General features: G+C 38.1%; 1 protein-coding gene across 3 annotated transcripts in view; it reads left to right on the forward strand.

The window, feature by feature from the left end:
- The window catches only part of Tex14 (testis expressed 14, intercellular bridge forming factor), a 29,227-nt gene extending 12,834 nt beyond the window's left edge, over positions 1 to 16,393 (forward strand). Inside the window, exons 9-16 of one of the 3 annotated variants that reach the window (XM_046420519.2) lie at positions 1,566 to 1,662; positions 3,236 to 3,310; positions 7,063 to 7,140; positions 8,087 to 8,186; positions 10,841 to 10,933; positions 13,573 to 13,682; positions 14,973 to 15,024; positions 16,035 to 16,393. In XM_046420519.2, the coding sequence (XP_046276475.1) occupies positions 1,566 to 1,662; positions 3,236 to 3,310; positions 7,063 to 7,140; positions 8,087 to 8,186; positions 10,841 to 10,933; positions 13,573 to 13,682; positions 14,973 to 15,024; positions 16,035 to 16,071 (642 nt within the window). In that variant the 3' untranslated portion in view covers positions 16,072 to 16,393. The remainder of the gene's footprint in view (positions 1 to 1,565; positions 1,663 to 3,235; positions 3,311 to 7,062; positions 7,141 to 8,086; positions 8,187 to 10,840; positions 10,934 to 13,572; positions 13,683 to 14,972; positions 15,025 to 16,034) is intronic. The other 2 variants (XM_046420521.2, XM_046420520.2) reach the window with 2 other exon arrangements.
- The last annotated feature ends 5,695 nt before the right edge of the window (positions 16,394 to 22,088 follow it).

Genomic DNA, 22,088 nt, shown 5'->3' on the forward strand with positions numbered 1-22,088 from the left:
ACACAGAGGTAAGTACTGAGGCAGAAAGGGATGAGAAGGCTTCCAGAGGAGGTCTGTTGAATGAGTTTAACTTACTAGATAAAAAAGTGAATGGGCTGGGGTTGTGGCTCAGCAGCAGAGCACTCGCCTAGTGCATGTAAGGCCCTGGGTTCGATCCTCAGCACCACATAAAAATAAAATAAAGATGTTGTGTCCACCGAAAACTAAAAAAAAAAAAGAATATTAAAAAACTCTCTCTCGGGGCTGGGATGTGGCTCAAGCGGTAGCGTGCTTGCCTGGCATTCGTGCGGCCCGGGTTCGATCCTCAGCACCACATACAAAGATGTTGTGTCTGCCGATAACTAAAAAATAAAAAAAAAAACAAAAAACAGTAATTTAAAAACAAAACAAAACAAAAAAAAAACTCTCTCTCAAAAAAAAAAGCTAAGTACCAAAAAACCACACAAATAACCCAGTCAATAAATGGGCCAAGGACACTTCTCAAAGAGGATATACAATCAATCAACAAATATATGAAAAAATGTTTATCATCTCTAGCAATTAGAGAAATGCAAATCAAAACTACTCTAAGATATCATCTCACTCCAGTCAGAATGGCAACTATTATAAAGATAAACAATAATAAGTATTGGCGAGGATGTGGGGGAAGAGGCACACTCATACATTGCTGGTGGGACTGCAAATTGGTGCAACCAATATGGAAAGCAGTATGGAGATTCCTTGGAAAACTGGGAATGGAACCACCATGTGACCCAGCCTCAGCTATTCCTATCCTCAGTCTATACCCAAAGGAGTTAAAAACAGCATACTATAGGGATACAGCCACATCAATGTTTATAGCAGCACAATTCACAATAGCTAAACTGTGGAACCAACCTAGATGCCCTTCAGTAGATGAATGGATTTAAAAAATGTGGCATATATACACAATGGAATATTACTCAGCAATAAAAGAGAATAAAATCATGGCATTTGCAGGTAAATGGATGGAGTTGGAGAAGATAATGCTAAGTGAAGTTAGCCAATCCCAAAAAAAACAAATGCCAAATGTTTTCTCTAAGGAGCCTGACTCCTAGAGGGTTAGGGAGGGGGAGCATGGGAGGAATAGAGGAACTCTAGATAGGGCAGAGGTGTGGGAGTGGAAGGGAGGGGGCAAGGGGTTAGCAATGATGGTGGAATGTGATGGATATCATTATCCAAAGTACATGTATGAAGACATGAATTGGTGGGAACATACTTTATTATACAAACAGAGATATGAAAAATTATGCTCTATATGTGTAATAAGAATTGCAATGCATTCTGCTGTCATGTATATAAAAAATAAAATCAATTTTTAAAAAAAAGTGGAAATAAGGGTTGGGGTTGTAGCTTAGTGGTAGAGCACTTGCCTAGCATGTGTGAGGCACTGGGTTTGATCCCCAGCACCACATAAAAATAAATAAATAAAATAAAGGTTGATCAACAACTAAAAAATATTTCTTTAAAAAGTGGAAATGATTGAACTGCATGTACTTTTTTACTCAACACATGTGTCAGTTGCTATTTTTACATCTCACTTGTAGAAAAGATTGTCTGCATGTGCTGTAGTTGGTTCCTCTAATATGGCTACCACATCTGACACATCAACCCAAGCCACCCAGAGAAGGAGCCTGCCTAAAGGTACCTGTGTGTCATATCAAAGTAGAAGTTCATAATAGTTAGCCAATTTAAGGAGACTTAAGTCGAAGCTATATTTGGTTCAAACAAAAATGCTATTTCCTCCGATTGTGAAACAGATTTGTTATAGAAAACTTGGAGAATAAAGCAAAGCTTAAAAAATAAAATAATTATATAACTGTAATTTTTAAATTTCATGTATAATTTTAGTATATATCTTTCTCACAGATTTAGAAATATATTAAAAAATAGCATAGTTGCATATCAGTTCTAGACTGCTTTTTTTCCTTGATGATATGTACTTAACCTCCTTCTCTGTGAGTACCACATCCACAAATTTAACCAACAGCAAGTCAAAAATATTTGAAGAAAATTGTTCTGAACATGTATATGCTCTTTTTCTGTTCTTATTCCCTTAACAATACAGTAAAATGACTATTTACATAGCATTTATAATGTATTATTATTGTAAGTAATCTAGAGATGATTTAAAGTATATGGGAGGATATACAAAGATTATATGCAAATACTGTACCATTTTATGTAAGAGACTTAAGTGTCCATGAATTTTGATACCCACAGGTAGAAGAGATCCTAGAATCAGTCCCTTATAGATACTGAGGAATAACTGCATTTTGAGTATTTTCCCTTGTCATTAAAAACTATTTATTTTTATATATATATATTTTATATATATATATATATATATATAAAATAACTACATAATAATCCATTCTATTTAAAGTCCATTCTATTTAATAGTCAGTGTTATTTAACTCTTTCCTAATGTCAAAGATTTATGTTGCTTTCCAACTTTTTGCTCTGTATACATAAATCTTTAACTATACTTCTGATCCTTTTCTCAGGACAGATTCTTAGAAAACAGTTTTTTAATCAAAAGCGTCTGATACTGTTAAGGATTTTTTTTTTGGTGGGTGGTGGGGTATTGGAAGTTGAACCCATGCCTCACATATGCTAGACAAGTGCTCTACAACTGAGTTACATCCGCAGCCCAAAGGATCTGATGTTTTTACAACTCTTGCTTTCATTACATTAATTTTAATATCTTAAGTCTTTGGAACAACTCTTGAAATTTTCCCTCCGGGAATGGATTTTGTCTTATATTGAGGGGTTGTTATTATAATTGAGCTCTTGGGGCAAGACCTGAAGTACAGTTGCTTTTATATCCCCTGGCCTGAAAATTTATAGACAAAGGCCTTCTACTTTGTGTTTTGTCCATTTTGGCTGGTCTATAACCTCTATATTCCTTAAGCAATTCTGATCCAGATTGGACCTCCCAGCCTCTTAGTAAGAACCTACTTCAAATATCCTTAGCAAAGGAAGGGGCACAGGCCAACCCATACTGAGGTAAGTGGGATAGAATAAGAGAGGTCTCTACTAAGAAAATTATTTAAGAGAAGGAGGTATCTATTAGGACTGTTATATAAAAGACTTTCTTTCACCCTTTATTTATTTCATCATTGGAAATCCTCAGTCAAATTCATGAGGGGGCTTAGAAAAGTCCACTTCAGATTCAGGAAGGTGTTAAGTCATTTCTCCCTTTATCTTTTTAAAGAACTAATGGAAGCCATTTCACAGCATCACATTGATGAGCTACCACCACCATCTCAGGAGCTACTTGACGAAATTGGTAAGAGACTGTTAGCCAGCTTTTCATCACTGTGACTAAAGTATATGACACAAACAACTCGGAAGAGGAAAGGTTTATTTTGGCTCATGGTTTCATTTCATGATTGACCAATTACATTACTCTGGGCCTGAGGTGAGACAGAATATCATGGTGAAAAGGTGTGGTAGGGGAAAGCTGCTCAGCTTGTGGCAACCGGGAAGCAGAGAGAAAGACAGAAGAAGGGACTAGAGACAAGATAAAGTCCCCAAGGACATGCCCCCAGTGACCTACTAATAATAAGTCAGAACCCTCATGATCCAATCATTTTCCCAAACCTCTCCCTAAACAGTGCTGCACTGGGAATGAAACCTTTAACACAGAAGATTGTGGGGGACATTCCAGACCTAAACCATAACAGGAACATTTAATACAAAATACACTTGGTCTTGTCAGCTATTGTCACTGACCACAGCATGGTTTCCTTATCTCAGATGTGGGCACTAATAGAAAGGGCCTACAAAGTTCTGGTTGAATGATAAAATCAGAAAGGGACAGCTTTCCAATAAAAGGGACCACAACAACTTAGCTGGGATATTGGCCTGAATCTGTTATATTTTGTTTCTTAAAGGCAATGGTGATGATTGTGAGGGGAAATAAAAATATTAAAATGATTTATGATGATAAACTTCTTTTATTAAAGAAACTCTTATCTCCTTTTTAAACCAAACCAGCCATTCCTTGGAGGCCTGAGTGGAGGCATTCAAAGTATTGAAATTGTGGGTAAATCCCTTTCCTAAGAGTCAGTGTCATAAAATTTAATGAGACTAGAATTTTCCATTTCAGGCAGAGACTGAGTAGTACCAACTCAATTTTATTTACATTTGGGTTGGTGTGAAGAAATGATGCAAGGTTATCGAAAAATTTGCAGGCAGGTAGTCTGCTTCCCCAGCAGCTTGATGGACCATCCCCTTGCCCTTAGGGGATGCCTCTCATCAGATTTGTGAGAGTTTAATTGTTTTTTTGATGGTCCTATTCTTGCTATGGAGCTTGTAGAGAACTTCCTGGACACTAGTTGGTTTTCAGAGTCTCTGAGGTTTTGAGTCTCATAAGAAGTGAGAGCTTATTGGTCTGACTCTAGGACCAGCTGCCTTCTAGTCTCCTTATAACCCTCAGACCCTGTTCTTTGACATGTTTAAGTGGATCCAGTCAGCTTCTAAAACCTTCCTTGCTTGGTTTCTTTTCCCGTAGTTACAGGCCCTTTCCTTTTTTATTTTATTTTTGCAGTACTGGGGATTAAACCCAGGGCCTTGCACATGCTGGGCAAGTGCTGCACCACTGAGCACACCCCCAACCCTATAGCCTTTTGTTGCCTCACTTAACCTTGCCTTCAGTGCCACAGGGTCATATAGGTCACAGGCTTTTATGGGTCAGGCTCTTAGGCCCATACCCCTACCTCTCTACTTTCTACCTCTGAGACTCTCTAGTTAATCTCGGCAAATTCTTCCTCTGTAGTTGCTCTTCTTAAAATAACAGAACTGTTGAGATTGGAGGTTATCCCACATGTGTACTGCTTAAGTAGATTTTTAGTATCATTTGTTCCTTAGCAATGGCGTAATTTTCCAGAAATACAAAGTAGGCTTAAATAGGTACTTGCAAGTTTGACTGTAATCAATACTTGCCCGTGGATCCTGCTGTCCTTCTACTGTAGTTACCACATGTGAACCCTCTCTCACTTTCTCCAGTGTAGCAGCTGTGTTCCCAGGTTTCCTCCTGGGTTCTGGTCTCATGGTACATACCCCAGCACAGTCATTTCACTTATGGCAATTATCTGGGGCAGATTTCTAGGTGATGTCACTTTGAATGGGTCAGTAATTTTCCAGAAATACAAAAAGCAGAGGATCCTTTTTTAATTTTGTCTCTCTCCCCCTCAAGGAATTGTCTCTTTTGTTAGTTGTTTGATTCCCCAGAGTCTAGAACAGAGCCTGGTATATAAAAAGAACTCAATAAATGTTTATAAAATAAAAGAATTGAGTTTTCTATGCAAGTAGTAAGAAGCCTTCCATAAACTCAGACTGCAAGCAGTCTTTTAAGATCACCCACACATGAAATCCCTGTCCTTTTTCTCTCTTAGTCCTTCCCCAATACCCAAAATTACTTGTCTGAAGGAGGCCAGACCTCTTTGTACTGGCCCTGTGTTCATCGCTTACAGGACTGCGTAAAGATATCCATATGAAGAAGTGACTCTTCTCAGCCTTACTACGTGATTCTAATGCTTCTGTCTAAAGCATTACAGTTTTAGAAAAACCCTTGGAACTTTTATCAGAGCCTGAGTCACCAATCCACACTCATTCTTCCTCAAGGAAATTAGATTTTGGGTTTGTGCACTCCCCCTCCCCCACACTAGACCCATTAGGCCTTGAAGAAATGGGAGGTACCTACTCAACTGAAGAACTCCCTAATGATAAATCAAGGGGGAAAAGTTCACTGCCTTCTCCCTCTAGGAGGTCCTGGCTGCCTTATGCAAATAATCAAGTAGAGGGCTTTTGAGTAGTTTGTCCTGATAATGGGTTTACTCACCTGGCTATTGTATATGTATTGTTTCCCCTAAAGAGATTTCTGGGGAATGACCTGCTGTTACTCTTTTGGAGGACCCACATTCAAATCTCTATAGATTCCTGACAAGAACCTACACGGGAAATTTTAGAACCCTAAGATATAGATAATCATTTAAGATCAACAAGGGACTAATCAGGATTAAAATGGATTTTTAATTTCAAACTATATAAAATGATCTTATAGGGCCCTTTGATGCCAAGCTCTGTGAGGTAGGACCTCTTTCCTACTCAGCAGGAAGGGAGCCAACTTGTACCTTCCCAGAACAAGACCAGCAAGCTCAGGGTGGTCTGCCTGTGCTCCCTGCAACTGACTTTTTGCTCTGCACTGGAGAGTACTTTGAGGAGACTGAGCACTTAATAAATGCAGAGCAGCCACTGATTTTAGCAGATGCTTGTCTTTAGTAAGTATTTCTTTAGGAAATGGAAATAATGGATATTCTCTGCCTCTTGTCTTTCCATAGGCCAATAGCGATGAGGAAACATTTGAATTATTCTGATGTTGTAACAAAATTTCTTTTACAGAGTATAACATAGAGATTAGGAGCATAAACCTTAGAGTTAGAACTGCCTGGATTCAAATCTCAATCCTCCCACTGATTATCTGTGTGATTTTAGGCAAGTTCTTTAACCTTTCTTAGGTTTTAGGCAAGTTTCTTAACCCTAATTTCCTCATTCACTAAACACAATTAACAATAATGCAGTCAGTTGCATAGGGTTGTTGTAAAGATTGTGAACATTAGCCTCACATGCACAAGGCCCTGGCTTCAATCCCCAGCACCATACATACACACAAAAAAGACTGTGTGAACATTAATCCTGAGTACATAGGGTACGGCAAAGTATTACCTATCCTCTGCATCACCATAATCATCTTTTTTTGTCTTACTTGAAAAATTTCCTTCAAATTTGGAATGTCCTAAAGTAGTAGTCCTCCAACTTTATCAGGCATCTTGAAGGTCTTGATAATACACAGATTGCTGGACCATACTGCCAGAGTTTTAGATTCAGTAGGTCTAGGATAAGGCCCAAGAATCTGCATTTCTATCAAGTTCCTGGGTTAAGTCAGAGCTGCTGGTCTGAGGACCACCCTTTGAGAACCACTGCCCTAGAGTCATTCAAAGGAGGAATAAGTTGTCTTTTGCTTTTGTACTGTGACAGAGCACCTGAAGCAGCAGCAGAATTCATCCACAGTGTTGCATGAGAACACAGTACATGATCTGGGCATCACTGCAAATGGTGAGCATATACTCTCAGATTTTTTCATCAGGTTCTAGGTGTAATGTTGTCCTTGGAAACAGAGTAGTACATACGGGGAAGTGTGACCCTGAGGTCAGTCACAACTCCACCTCAATTCTGACTCTACTGGTTTTTGCTTTTGCAGTGTTAGGGACTGAACCTAAAGGTTCTCGACTTCTGAGCCACATGCCCCTATTTATTTATTTAGTTTTATCTTTTAAGACAGTTTCTTGCTAAATTAGGGCCTTGCTAATTTGCTGAAGCTGGTCTCCAACTTGTGCTCTTCCTTCCTCTGCCTCCTGAGTAGTTGGAATTATGAATATGTGCTACTGTCCTAAGTCAGTTATATGACCAACTGTTTAATATCCGAGTCTCAGTTGTCTTTATCTGTAAAATGGGGATAATAATTCCTATATTATGATGTACATAATAGCTCCACAAACAGTGCATGGTACATCCATAAAATATTTAGCAAATGTTAGTCCTCTTCCCTTTATGGGACTGGTGGCCAAATGAAATGAGATAGCATATGTAAAATCCTTATCATACATTAGAGGGTTTCTTCCCCACCCACATTCCTTCCCTGGGGCTCCAACCTAGAAACATTTCTAAGAAGTAAATTTATTCAGTTTGTTCTCAGGGCTGCTTGCCTTATCTTTTGTGTGACCTTTCTTTCCTCTGCTTGTTCTATCCATCTCTGAACCTTGGCACAGGCTAGATTTCCTAAAGCTTCACCTGGCACCAAAGAGCTCCCAGATGCAGCTGTTGTGAATACAGGTGTCCTATAGACTGCCACCTGTCCTCCTGCTCTAATGGGAAGAGAGGAGCTGGTCCATTGCGTACTTAAGGAACCACACTGATAGGCCTTAATTTCTATACTCCGTTTTAAGGCAGGCTTTCTTAATGTTTTCATTCTAATAAAGCTAATTCTTTTAATTGTTTTTAGATCAAAAGCATTTAGAAGAACAAGAAACTGCCCATAATAAAAATGATAACATTTTGCTTTGGACAAGAGAAACTGAGGATCTAGAAGAGGACACAGAGAGGTAATAGAAAAAGCTAGACTTTTGAAAGGGTTTTAAAAATTGCATTGTTTATATTAAGTGTTTTCCACGATATTGACAAATAGGAGGAAAACAATCTTTCCCCATACTATCCTAATAACTCCCATTCCTAAAAGGTCTTCTGCTTTTTAAAAAATTTAACTGTGATAAAATACAAATAATATATGTTACATGTAAAATACATTAATAAAACTTACATGCAACATACATACACATTATATGTAAAATAAATATAACATAAAATTTGCCATCTTGGGGTAAATTTACCATCTTGGTTGTGACTCAGTGGTAGAGCACTTGCCTAGCATGTGTGAGGTGTAGGGTTAGATCTTCAATACCAAATAAAAATAAAGGTATTGGGCTGGGGTTGTGGCTAAGCAGTAGAGTGCTCGCCTAGCACGTGCGAGGTCTTGGGCTCGATCCTCAGCACCATATAAGAATAAATAAATAAAGGTATTGTGTCCAACTACAACTAAAAATATTTTTAAAAATATTTATCATCTTAATAATTTTTATGTGTATAGTTCAGTAATATTAAGTATACAGATTGGAACTGGGGTTGTGGCTCAGTGGTAAAGCACTTGCCTAGCACCTGTGAGGCACTGGGTTCAATTCTCAATTCCATATAAAAAAATAAATAAAATAAAGATATTATGTCCATATACAACTAAAGATATATTTTTTTAAAAAGCATGTATATGGTCCCAACTTATGATGGTTCAACCTATGTTTTTAGGACTTTATGATCTTTTCCTGGGATAGCAATATATGGTATGATATTCTGAATTCCAGACAGTAGCAACAAGCCATAGTTCACAGTCATCCTCACAATCATGAGGGTAAATGACTAATACTCTACTGCCACAGTCTGGCTGGGCACAATCAGGAGCCACTTGTCAAAAGAAACTAACTTTATTTTTAGAACCACACAAGCCAAACAGAACAGCCTCTCAGGAAAAACCCTCAGAGCCCCAACTGCCACCACCGGCTTTCCACAAGCCTCTCTCTCCAACCCAAGCCTCTCTCTCCACCTCCCACAATCCTCCTGCTCTTGAGGCGGATTGGCTGGGTCACGTGGGCGGAGCCAAAAAAAGTCCCCCAGTGAGCAGCTCCGTGGTCTGAAAGGGCAGGGAAACAGCCCAATGAGCATCACCGCAGAGGAGCCAATCAGCTAGATGTTGCTGGGGCTGCTGTGAGCCAATCATCAGCCAGCAGCTGGAAGTTTGCTGGCAGCTGGAAGTTTGCTGGGGCCCCTTCGGCTGTGGCTTTCAACACTCTACAGTGTACTGTCTTGCTCAGCTTGCTGTTTGGTTGGTTAGGTGTATTAAATAAGAAATGTATTTACAACTTAACAGTATTTACAATATAAATCAAGGGCATCTGTACTCAAATTGTTATGCAACAATTCTCCACACATTTATCATTTTACAAAACTGAAACTCTTTCTGGCTTGTCAACTCCCATTTGCAAGATGGCAGCTATCTGCACACCAGGCAGATATAGGCGGGTGAGACAAAGGAATATATTAGTTGATTCTGCCCCATTTTATCTGGAAAGCAAAATTTCCCAAGAAACTCTTCCCAGCCCACATCCACTTTATCTAATAGATCAAACTGACACATGACCCCTATTGGGTACAAGGGAGACCAGAAATTGAATTAACATCCCAACTGCTATAAAAGGCAGCAGCAAATAAGAGTGTTTTGAATAACTTTTGGTTAATGAATCTAGTGTCTGTCATATTCTTCAAGGGATATGGTATTCTTTATAAGAAGGAAAAAGGAGAGACCTGGAAGAGGAAAGGTCTGGGAAGTAGAGGAGGAGACTGGAGCCCTAGGATCTAAGAAGAAAATAGAGAGAGGGTTAGAGACAGAGAAAAGAAAGAAGCAAGAAGGGGAAAAAATTTTTTTCAAGGGATGTTTTAGAAAATTTTGATCTGTGATATAACTGTTCCTTCTATCTCCCCCAAATGCTGTCATTAAAAATCTGTGCCATAATTTAAGGTAAAAGAATAATTGCTTAAGAAGACCAAGTTAGGTTTGGCTATTCAAACATAAAATTCTTTGTACATGGTCAAAAGTTAGCTAATGTTATTGTCTCATCCTTTTCCAAAAGAACTGGTGGCAGTACTTACCACAGACATGCTCCACAGATGCTCAGACATTTCAGTGCTATGAATGGTTTGTCCGTTCTAGGGACCAAGCTAGAGTGGAAGATATTTTTTTGATGGGGGATATTTTTCAGGCTTTCTTAAAACATCCTACTTTCATCTTCTAGCCTCAGAGGTAGTTCTTAGAAGAATAAGTAGAAAGCATATGCAATCTTGACTTAAGGTAGAAACTGACTTAATGACCTAGATTGAGACAAGAGTCAGCATTTGACATTGGGAAACAGTGATATCATGGATGCCATGGCTTTTTGTCAAGGGACTATGGGACTATTTTGTATATATTTAAATTAGATCTATGTGACCTCTGTGAGTCTACATACAGTCTGACCAAACTTACATTTCCTCAACTGTATAGAGAAAGCACAGGTTTTAAAGTTTCTTGCCACTCTATAGAGTGTTATGTTTCCTTGTCAAGGGAGAGGGAAAAAGACTATTGTCACCATTCTCTTCACTTTCCCTTGGATAGAGCTCATTCTACTCTTGATGAAGATCTGGAAAGATGGTTTCAGCCATCTGAGGAGAGCATGGAGCAGCAGGACCCCCGCAAAGGCTCTACAAGGTTAGTATTCCCCATTGGGGGTTCTTCTTTAAAATTTATATACTTCCTAAGGCATAGAAGTATTAGACTCCTATTTTCTTCTTTTTGAGGAAATGGGGCTAGGTTTTAGACTTCTTGGAGAATGAATGTCTGGTAATGGCATTAAACTGCTATAGATAAGCCAGCCCTGACTCCAAGTGTCTGCATTCTCACACTTGTCTCTCTCCCTCCAGTCACCCACAGTGCTCAAGATATTGATTAGCAAATTGATATCTGTATAGGAGAGGCCTCTAAGATTACTGTATTTTGTCCCTACTTATTTCAACCTTTACATCAGTCATTTGAATTATATCAGGAAAGGCATATTTATCAAATTTTTAGATAACAAATCTAGGAATGAGTGCTAATGTGATGGATGATAGACTGGGGATTCAAAATGGTATTGACAGATAAAGATAACAGGGTAATCCCAGCAGCTCTTGAGGTTGGGACAGGAGAATCTCAAGTTCAAAGCCAGCCTCAGCAACAGCAAGGTGCTAAACAACTCAGTGAGACTCTGCCTCTACATAAAACATAAAATAAGCCTGGGGATGTGGCTCTGTGGTTGAGTACCCCTAGTTCAATCCCTGGTACAAAAAAAAAAAAAAAAAAAAAAAAGATAAAGCTAGACACAATGGTGCATGTCTATAATCACAGCTACTCAGGAGGCTGAGTAGGGAGGATCTCTTGAGCCCAGGAGTTCAAGGCCAGTCTGGGCATCTTTAAAAAAAAAAAAAGATGAAGGTAAAAGATTCAAAAACAGAGTACTCCTAGGACACTTGGCCTGAAAAAAAAAATTTAATTGGAAATTCTTACTCACTATAGTTACATCAATGGCAGGAATTCTTAGTTTTGTATACCAAGCATTTAGCATGCAGCTTGAGACATAGTAACAATTCAATAAATTCTTGAAGGCATCGACATGACTCTCTGAAGCTCTGGTTGATGCAGTTGTTGAAAAGGTCAATGCAACATTAGTGCTGTATAGACAGAAATGTATTGATTAGATCAAGGTGATGTTTGAGACCGGTAATGTGCTGTTTAGAGCACTCCTAGGGTGCAATGTGGGACTACTTTTTAGTGCCACATTTAATGAGATATTAATAAACAGAATAGGGTAACCACAGAACAGTCACAGGTCTGCAAACCAGGTCATATGAGAACAGCTGAAGGAGCTGGGGAGGCTTAGCCTGAGAAGAGCAGATGGAGTGGAGAATTTGATATCTTCCCTCAAATGCCTGAAATACTGTAAAGTGAAGAGAGTCAGCTTACTCTCTTCTGCCCCAAAGGACAGAAATAGTGACTAGAAATTACAGAGTAACTGATTTGTATTCAGTAAAGCACTGACTTTCTAGTGGTCACAGCCACTGGATAGGGAGAGCAGTTGGCTTTCCAGTTACTTCAACAATGGCTACTGCTGCTCAGAAGAGACTGGATGAGACTCTGATCTGGGGCATTTGGACACAGGCAGAAGATAACTCAAACACCTCCTCCCACTCTTTTTAAATATTTTTTAGTTGTAGATGGACACAATACCTTTATTTTATTTATTTTTCTTTTTTTTTTAATTATAGATGGGCAGAATGCCTTTTTTTGTTGTTGTTTTATTTTTATCTGGTGCTGAGGATCAAACCCAGCACCTCATGCATTCTAAGCAAGTGCTCTACCCCCGAGCTACAGCCCCAGCCCTATTTATTTATTTTTATGTGGCACTGAGAATCGGACTCAGTGCCTCACATGTGCTAGGCAAGTGCTCTACCACTAAGCTACAGCCCCAGCCCCTCCTCACCTCTGACCCTGTGATTCTGTTAGTGGAAGTTAAGAGAGGAAAAAAGTCTCTTTTCACCCTTTCTGTTTAATTCTCATTCTCTCTCTCTCTCTCTCTCTCTTTTTGCAGTGCTGGGGATTGAACCTAGGGCCTTACTCATGTTGGGCAAGCACTGAGTTATATCCCCAGCCCTTCTCATTTTACATATTTTGTTTCTACTGTCCATGAAATGAAAGCAGAAAAAGAATCCCTAAATAGTGTTAGGTTCAGCCAGCATCTCTTGAGCATTGACAATGAGCTGAACACTGTGCTAAGGCAGGAGGTGCACAGGGGGATCAATGACTCTGCCTTTAAGGAGCTTATTGTTGAATGGGGGTTTCTGCTTAAAAGTTTAACAAATTTGTTCTTAAACTGTAAGATAGTCAAATTATTTAGACATTTCATATCAGAGAAAGGTGATCAAATGGTGGTCTTCTTCAAAACCACCAATTACGACATAAAATGAGGGTGTTTTTTTTTTTTCCCCCTTTGAGGCCAGCTATATTGTCTAGTGGTTAAAAACAGAGTCTGATTAGGTTGGCTGTGTAGGTCAGATACCAGCTCTAGGACTTAGTAGGTGTATGTAATACCTTTGTGCCTCAGTTTCCTTATCACAATGGGGGCATTGAAGGTAACTACTTCATATAGTTGTTAAGAGAATTAAGCAAGTTAACGGTACATTAGAGCTCTTAAACCAACACCTGGCCCAAAGGGAACACTGTGATACTCCTAATTGCTATGTTTCCTTCAGAGTACAGTCCTGCCCCTGGCTGTTATGTATGTGGTTTAATGCCCCAAATCATTGTTCTTAAAGGGAGAAAGCAACCAATGATCAAGAAGTTGGTGAAAAGCATAGAAAAAGGGAAAAAAGCATCAAGCCAGAGAGAAGGAAATCAGACAGCTTTTTAGGGGCTTCAGAAGAAGGTATGAATTAATGATTGTTTATAATGCAGTCTGCAGTCCTTAGGCTTTGATGAGCATCAAAGTTATTATATAATGTTTCCCAAATGTTATACACAATCTTCCTTCCTTTGATAATTTCTTTCCCCTTGCAGTTCAGTGTAGGTTTTCTGTTAATTGCTGATCATAGCTTCATCACAAAAACAGTAACAACAAGTTATATTTCTTAAAAAAAACCATTGGCTAATCTTATTGTCTGGAGAGATGTTTTGCTTCTAGTTGTCCAACATCTTCAAAAGAATTTTAAATTTAGCTTACATGGATGCTTCAGACTCCAGTAAGAAGTCATATATTATGGAATTTAAATGAGGTTTACAAGTAATGAAAAAGTCATAAATTAACCTTAATTTCAAAACTGTTTTAATAGAGCTTTAGGCTGTTTACAAACAACAATCTCCTGTTTAAGAGACATTAACTCTGGGTTGGGATTGTGGCTCAGCAGTAGAGAGCTCCCCTAGCATGGGCGGGACCCAGGTTCGATCCTCAGCACCACATAAAGATAAAGGCATTGGGTTGTGTCCATCTACACCTAAAAAAATAAATATTAAAAAAAAAAACATTAACTCTTTCAGGTCATATATGGTATCCCTTTCATCCTTTCCTCATTTAATTTTTCTACTTTGCTTTGTGTCCTGGGATGCTGACTCTAGTGGACTGCCTCTCCCTGGCTTCCTGTTGGTCAGAGGGAGGCCCCAGGCAAAAGAGCAGAGGGCAGAAGAGATGTTAAGGGTTTACTTTCCCTCCCTGCCTGTTTCAACACCTTGCATCTGATAGAAGTGGTGTTCCTTCACAAGCACAGCTTCTATGAGGCAGCCAGTCTTTCCCAGTTCCAGCTGTCCTCTCATCCCCATTCCTCAGTCCCTTCAGACCTAGGTTTCCCATTGCTGCTAGTCACCGAATGCCTTGCCATTCCTTTTTTTGTTCCCTGAACCTTTGTATGTAGTTACTTCATTAAGTAATCTTTATCTGTATTTGCCATGGGTACATTTTGTTTCCTCCAGAACCTTGACTAGAGTGTATGGGCTTTTAGTTAGTATTTGCGAATTAGTGTCATTGGTGTCCATTGCTGTGGCAAAGAGCTTCAGAATATTAGGAGGGAAAGCCATTAACCATTCTGCCTCTATAGAACAACTATTATAGGTAAAACAGTTTACACTAAACTAGAGAGAACACTAGTGTGAATTCTGAATTCTGACACTCTTTGACCTAGAAAGTAATCAGGTTGTTTTTTCCTTCCTCTTATATTTCACCAAGATGAACTAAAACCGTGTTTTTGGAAGCGACTGGGTTGGTCTGAACCATCCAGGTAATGAGATATCCTGTGTTTATAGGTTAAAGTTTACCATTTACATAAGCAAATTGAAATATTCACTGGTTTCTAAATAAATATTAATGAGACCAAGTTGCACGGGGTTGGGGCTGTAGATCAGTGGCAGAATGTTTGCCTAGCATGTGTGAGGCACTGGGTTCGATCCTCAGCACCACATAAAAATAAAGGCATTCTGTTCATTTACAACCACAAAAAAAATAAAATAAAAAAGATGAAGTTGCTCAGTTTATAGATACATGTTTCTGTTTATTAAAAAAGGTGAAATTAATTCTAACTTTATTTAAATTAGTAGTAGACGCAGCCTGAGAATACTTTTCATACAGAAGGTATACATAAGTTGCTGCTGTCAATTGCTTTGCATCATTTTTGCATTTCCATTATAAGTTGCTGATCATAATCTCCCTTGATTACAAATATCAAAATCCCTGGGCTGGGGATGTGGCTCAAGCGGTAACACGCTGACCTGGCATGCGCGGGGCGCTGGTTTCGATCCTCAGCACCACATAAAAATAAAATAAAGATGCTGTATCCACCAAAAACTGAAAAATAAATATTACAAAAAAGAAATATCAAAATCCCTTTTCCTTAAATTCTGTAGAACAGAAAGAGGATGTTGTTTGTATCTTTTGAAAAAATGTATGTAGGGTTGGGGCTGTAGTTCAGTGTTAGAGTGCCTGCCTTGCACACTGGGTTTGATCCTTAGCACCACATAAAAATATATTGTGTCCATAAAAAAGTATGTATTGGGAAGGGCACAGTGGTGCACATCTGTAGTCCCAGTGATTTAGGAGGCTGAAGCAGGAGGGTCACAAGCTCAAAGCTAGCCTGTCTCAAATAAAGCATTTGAGATGCTTGGGGATGTATCAGGATCCGAGTTCAATTCCCAGCACCACACAAAAAATAAAAACAAAAACAATAATAATAAAAAGCATATATATCAACTGGAAACTTTTTTTCTTTTTGTCTTTTAAAACATGTAAATACAGGATAATTGTGCTGGATCAGAGTGACTTGTCAGATTGACTGGAAATGGATCACAGATGGATTCTGACCCAAGTTTGAGCATCTTGGTTGTGAGCTCTTCTTTCTTCTGCTGCAGTTGCCATTGGGGCAGTGGTTCCAGTTCCCTAACTCACAATTTGTTCAGCTACTACAGTAGACATAATGGTTTGGCCCCATCTGTGGGCAGCATATGTAACCATTTGTTTTTCAATCAAATTTCTGAAAAGTGTAAGGTAGTTGCAATTTTAAAATTGTGCTCAGAATGGTTTTTGGTTTTGTTGGTGTTAATTTTTTTGAATATTTTAACTCCTGTTATATAATAAAATGTTTATTTTCAATACCATTTAGGTTCCAGCTATATATTTCTGTTACAGGGTTTGGCACTTGGGCAGCTACCTTCATATATGCTGGTACCAGTTGCCCCTGTTTTATCACAGAAATACTGCCCAACCTTTTGGCTGGGATTGCCCTATTCCCATTCCAGCTAGAAGTAACTTAGTAAGAGATAACAATAAAATGCTAAGATTTTTTGAACTGTTCAAGGTAAACAACATCTTCTCCATGTGTTTTTGATTGTGAATCTCACATCATTAGTGTACTACAAGAATGAAATTGTGGTAATACTAATCACAATGTTTTGTTTAGCTTAGCCTCTTTTTGATTCCTGGCCTATGTGTAGCTAGCCTGATTTTTAGAGGGTTTATATCTTTCATTACCTCCATTTGGAATCTTCATATATGAATATACCCTCTCTTGGAAACTATGTGCTACACTGCAGCACTTACCAGCTAGCATTTTGTTCTGCCTTGGTGAGTAAGTAGCAGGCCTGTTGTTTGTGAAAACTGAATAGTTCCTATTGTGAATAGTGCCCAGAAATTTTGCCTTGTACAGATAAAATGGGAAGGTACAAGTCTGTTTGGCTATTTTATAGCAAGAAAACAGTTGCTTGCCATTGTATCCAGCAGAAAACCACCAGAAAACAAATTCATTTATAAATAATACTTTGAGAAATACAGATATTTATAATACATAGTCTTTCAGAACCAACATAAGTAAAAATATAAGGTCTAATAGCAGATATACAATGATAAATGGTGACTTATGTTATTATCTGTTAGTATGCATCAAGGATATAGGTCCCATACCAACTCCCTGTAATAAGGGTTGTAATCTACCCACACAGAAATTCTTTTATTTGGCCCGTGACTGTAAAAAATAGTGGTCAGTATTAGTAATCATAATGTTGGTAGATATTATTTATTGGTTATAGAGCAATTATTATATACCAGTTGCTTTATTTATATTAATCAATTTTCCTGCACATGGGAGTCCCACTGTTTCTTTAGTATGCTGCTTCTTTCACTCATCAGCTATTTCAAACTGTCCTCTCTTACTTCCTATCAATACTCAACAGATGACTTCAGAGAAAATATAAGCCCTCAGGTGGGAGTTAACTCAGCTTCCTGCCACCAAAACTCCAAACATAATTAACAGAAGTTGTTGTAGGTAAAGCAGTCAATACTGGACTGTACATATTCTTTCCACTCTCCTCCCTGTTTTAATAAAGGCGGTATCCCTCTTCCTATCCTTAGGTCAATCTCATCTTCTGTCCACTCAGGGTTTTCCTTCTGAGGTTAGCATTTCTCTTTTTAGTAGCTTCAACCTTTCTTCTTTATTAGCTTCTTTTCATAAGCATTAACACACTTAGATTTTCCTGTCTTTAAAAAAGTATTCCCTGGATCCCACCTTTCCTTCTACCTACTATACCATCCTTCTCCTCCCACAGCAATTCTTGAAACATTCTTGTCTTCATCTGCTATCTTTAGTACCTCACCTCCCACTCTTCTCAACCCACTCAAATTCTACTCCTTCCATTCTCTGGCAGTCACTAAGGTCACTGGTGACTTCCATATTCCTAAATTCCTCAGTCACTTTGACCGCATTGTCAGTTTCTCTTTCAGTCTGTCCTCTTAGCTTCCTTGATGTTGCACACTGTTATTTCTTCTCTCTCTCTCTCTCTCTCTCTCTGTCTCTCTCTCTCTCTCTCTCTCATTACTTCACCTCACCCTCCTTTACAGGCTCTGCCTTTGTCTTTTTTCACTGCAAGTTTTCCTCCTAAGCAACATGGTTTATTCCCATGATTTCAGTTAGCACCTATGGACTAACAATTTCAGATTTGTATTTTAAGTGTACGACCAGACCTCTATTACAAGCTATCTTATCTCTTATATTTCAGGTATCTTACTGATATACCCAATATTGAACTAATGCTATAAAGACAATAAATAGGTTAAAAGTAATAGTAAATGCTGTAGGGGAGGCAACTTAACATCAGGTCAGGTGTTCAGGTGAAACTATTCTAAAGAAGGGATATTTGGACTTTGGTTGGAATCATGAGAAAGAGCCAGTCTTACAACTCTGAAGGTAAGTTGTTCCCAACAAGGGAGTTGACTGGAAGGAAGTGAGGATGGAAACTGAGCAAGGGGATTATAAAACTATGGCCAAACATGGGAATCCAGTGGAAGGTTCAAAGCCAGGGGACAGGAAGTAGGGTAAAAGCATTTTTAAAACTTTCTTTCGTACTCTAATTTTTTTCTCCAAAACAATCTTTTCATTTATTTTTATTTGTAAAATGATATTTTTATGTACAAAGATAATCGTTTCATTTCCTTGTCCAGAATTTTGCCCATTGCTTCTAGAAATATGAAACTTATCTCAATTCTTCAAATGTATGGCACATGTTATTCTTGACTAGAATATGCCTCTCCTCAACTAACTACTTCATTGTTTGGTTTTAGCTTTCACTTTACTTTTTTAAAGAGATTTTCTGAAGTCCCTGAAGCTTAGTCTAGATTAGGGACCTCTGAAATTCTTCCTTAGTAGCCTGCCTGCCTTTTCCCAACCCACACATAGACCATATTCCATAAGGCCAGGAATTATGTCTAAGTTGTTCACTGAGTTATTGCCACTTACATATATTAGGTGCTCAGCAAATATTTGTTAACTGGACAATTATTTTTAATCTTCACAACACCACTAAAAGTTATTATTCTAGGGGAGGCTTCTTAAGTTCCCATGACCTACCCAGGATCATACTGGAGCAAACAAATTTTGTATTCTTAAACCGTAGTCTTCCATGATTGGAGTTCAAAGTATGATTATGAAAGTTAAATCAGAGCTAAATTCAGACTAAAACTCTTTAAGCCCCATTCCTATCTCCTCATCTATTCTGTGGGTTTGATGCTGAGTTTTTTGTAACATACTGAGTCCTTCACTTTTCCTCAAGATGGGAAAGCAGACATGTAACAAGTTCCAGACACACAGTAGATAAAGATTGGCTTACTAGAAAAATAATAAGCAACCTTGCTTAAGCAAAGAAAAAATAAACATTGGCTAACGACTGAATTAAATCTCTAAAGCACCCTTGGAAAACTAGGATTATTAGGACATTTCAGATTTGTTTTTTACTCATACATGTTGGTGTTAAAAGTGGGTTATAGTGAGGTATCCCCAAGAAAGAGCTTAGAAATAAGATGGTCCTGTGGAAGTTAAGTAAGCAAACCCCACTCTCTAAATTAAGACTGTTAATTGTATAGTTGCTATTCTTGGATATGATTTGTTCCCCAAAATTTCATGTGCTGGAGGCTTGTTCCTTAATGTAATGGTATTGAGAGGTGGTGGAACCTAGGGAAGTGGTGGGACCTAGTAAAGTAGGCCCTTAAGGGCACCAACTTGTGTCCTGAAGTGGGATAGTTGTTGTGAGTCTAGATTGGTTACTGCTGGAGTAGGTTTTGATATATAAAGTGAATTTAGCTTTCTTGGCTAGCCTTCTTGCTTTCTCTCTTGTCATCTGACACTGATCCCCCTCACATGTGCTCCCACTACATGACACTATCTGCTCTCACCAGAAGCTGATGCCAGCACCATCCTCTTGGATTAACAGAACTGAAAACTAAATAAATCTGTTATCTTCATACAGTACCAAGACTTAGATACTTTGTTATAGCCACATTAAATATTAAATAAAGTAGGGCAATAGTGGAGTAGGAGTTTATAAATGAAAAGGACTTTATAAATGTTTGATGGAAGCAATACTGAAAAGCAAGAGTAGGGATTTATACTATTACATACTTAGGAATAGTGTAAAGTTCAATAATTAACAGTATGGCATCAACATAGAAATGAATATTTATATAATATAAAAAGAGTCCAAAGAAAGAACTAAAGTATAAAGTTTTGGGAATTTAGAATATTAAATAATGTGTATCAAGTTAGATAATAATTTAACAAATGATAATGGGATATCTGACCAAACATCTGGAAAAACATAAAAGCTGAGTCCTTGTACCAAAAAAATATGTCTGATTAATAAAAATTTTTAATTAAAAATAAATACATAAACATTAAGAAATATGTGACAATTTTATTAATCTTAGAGTGGGTTCAAAGTGAAGAGATTTTTAAATTTTACTATATAAAAATGTAAAATTTTGGGCTGGGGTGGTGGGCTTAGTGGTAGAGTGCTCACCTAGTGAGCGCGAGGCACTGGGTTCAATCCTCAGCACCACATAAAAATAAAGGTATTGGGGGCTGGGGTTGTGGCTCAGTGGTGGAGCACTTGCCTAGTATGTGTGAGGCACTGGGTTCAAGTCTCAGCACCACATATAAATAAATAAAGTCCATTGACAACTAAAAAAAACTAAAGGTTTTATGTCCACCTACAACTAAAAAATAGATTTTTTAAAAATGTAAGGGCTGGGGCTGTAGCTCAGTGGCAGAGAACTTGCCTAGCATGTGTGAGGCACTGGGTTCGATCCTCAGCACCACATAAAAATAACAAAATAAGGCATTCTGTCCATCTACAACTACAAAATTAATTAATTAATTAAAAATATAAAATAATGGCTGAATGAGGATAAAGTCAACAAATGATAGAGTTGCAATATATTGTATGACTAAAAGGTTTATATTCCTAATATCCAAAGAGATCTAATAACTTCTAAGAAAAAGACAAACACCTTAATGGAAAAACATGCAAAGAGCAATTCAGAAAAGAAGCATAACAAAGGGCATGGGGTTGTGGCTCAGTGGTAGAGCACTTTCCTAGCATGTGTGAGGCACTGGGTTAGAATCTCAGCACTGCATTATAAATAAACAAGTAAAATGGTGGCCATCAACAACTAATAAAAATATTTTTTTAAAAAGAAGCATAACAAGTAACCAGTTAGCATGTTAAAAGATGTCTAGTTTCACTGATAATCAAAAATGTAAATTAAAATAAGATAACTAAAGAGGAAAAATATCGGTAAGATCTAAGTTTGGTGGGAGAGGGGGGAATCAAGCATCTGTGTTGGGGATATGAATTGGTGCCACTTATCTACAGAGAGATTTTTGAGTGTATTTTAAATGTAAATGTTTTTTGATCCAGAAATACCATTTAGACCAGCACTTCACAAATTTTATCTTACAGATGAATCACCTGGAAATCTTGTTAAAATATGGATTTTGTTGCATGTCTGTAATTCTAGCCACTCAGGAGGCTCAGGCAGGAGGATCGCAGGTTTGAACTCATTCTGTGAAGACAATAAATAGGTTAAAACCACAGAATAGATGAAGAGATAGGGATGGGGTTCAATGAGTTTTAAGCCTGGGCAACCTAAGCAAGACCCTGTCTCAAAAAAATGAAAAGGGCTGAGAATGTAGCTCAGTATATAGTGAGCTATAGTGCCATGGTTTCTATCATTGGCATAAATTAAGTAAGTAAGTAAATAAATAAATAAATGTATATTCTGGAATTGAGGTCTGAGGTGATGTCCAAGCTTTTGCTTGTCTATCACTCTCCCAGGTGGCACTTGGGCTGCTGGTTCATGCACCACCTGAATAGAATTCAGAGGTCTTTATCTTAAAACAATGGTCTTTAACCATAATTGTACATAGAATCATCTAAGGCATTTTTAACAAATATTGATGCTCAGGCTTACCACCATCTGATTTATTTCAGTAGAGGTAGAAAAGGGGCCTTTATTTATTTTTTTGTT

The sequence above is a fragment of the Marmota monax genome, unplaced genomic scaffold, assembly GCF_021218885.2.
Source record: "Marmota monax isolate L192 unplaced genomic scaffold, Marmota_monax_Labrador192_F-V1.1 WCK01_AAM20220418_F8-fsc00064, whole genome shotgun sequence".
In the NCBI taxonomy this organism is placed as follows: domain Eukaryota; kingdom Metazoa; phylum Chordata; class Mammalia; order Rodentia; family Sciuridae; genus Marmota; species Marmota monax.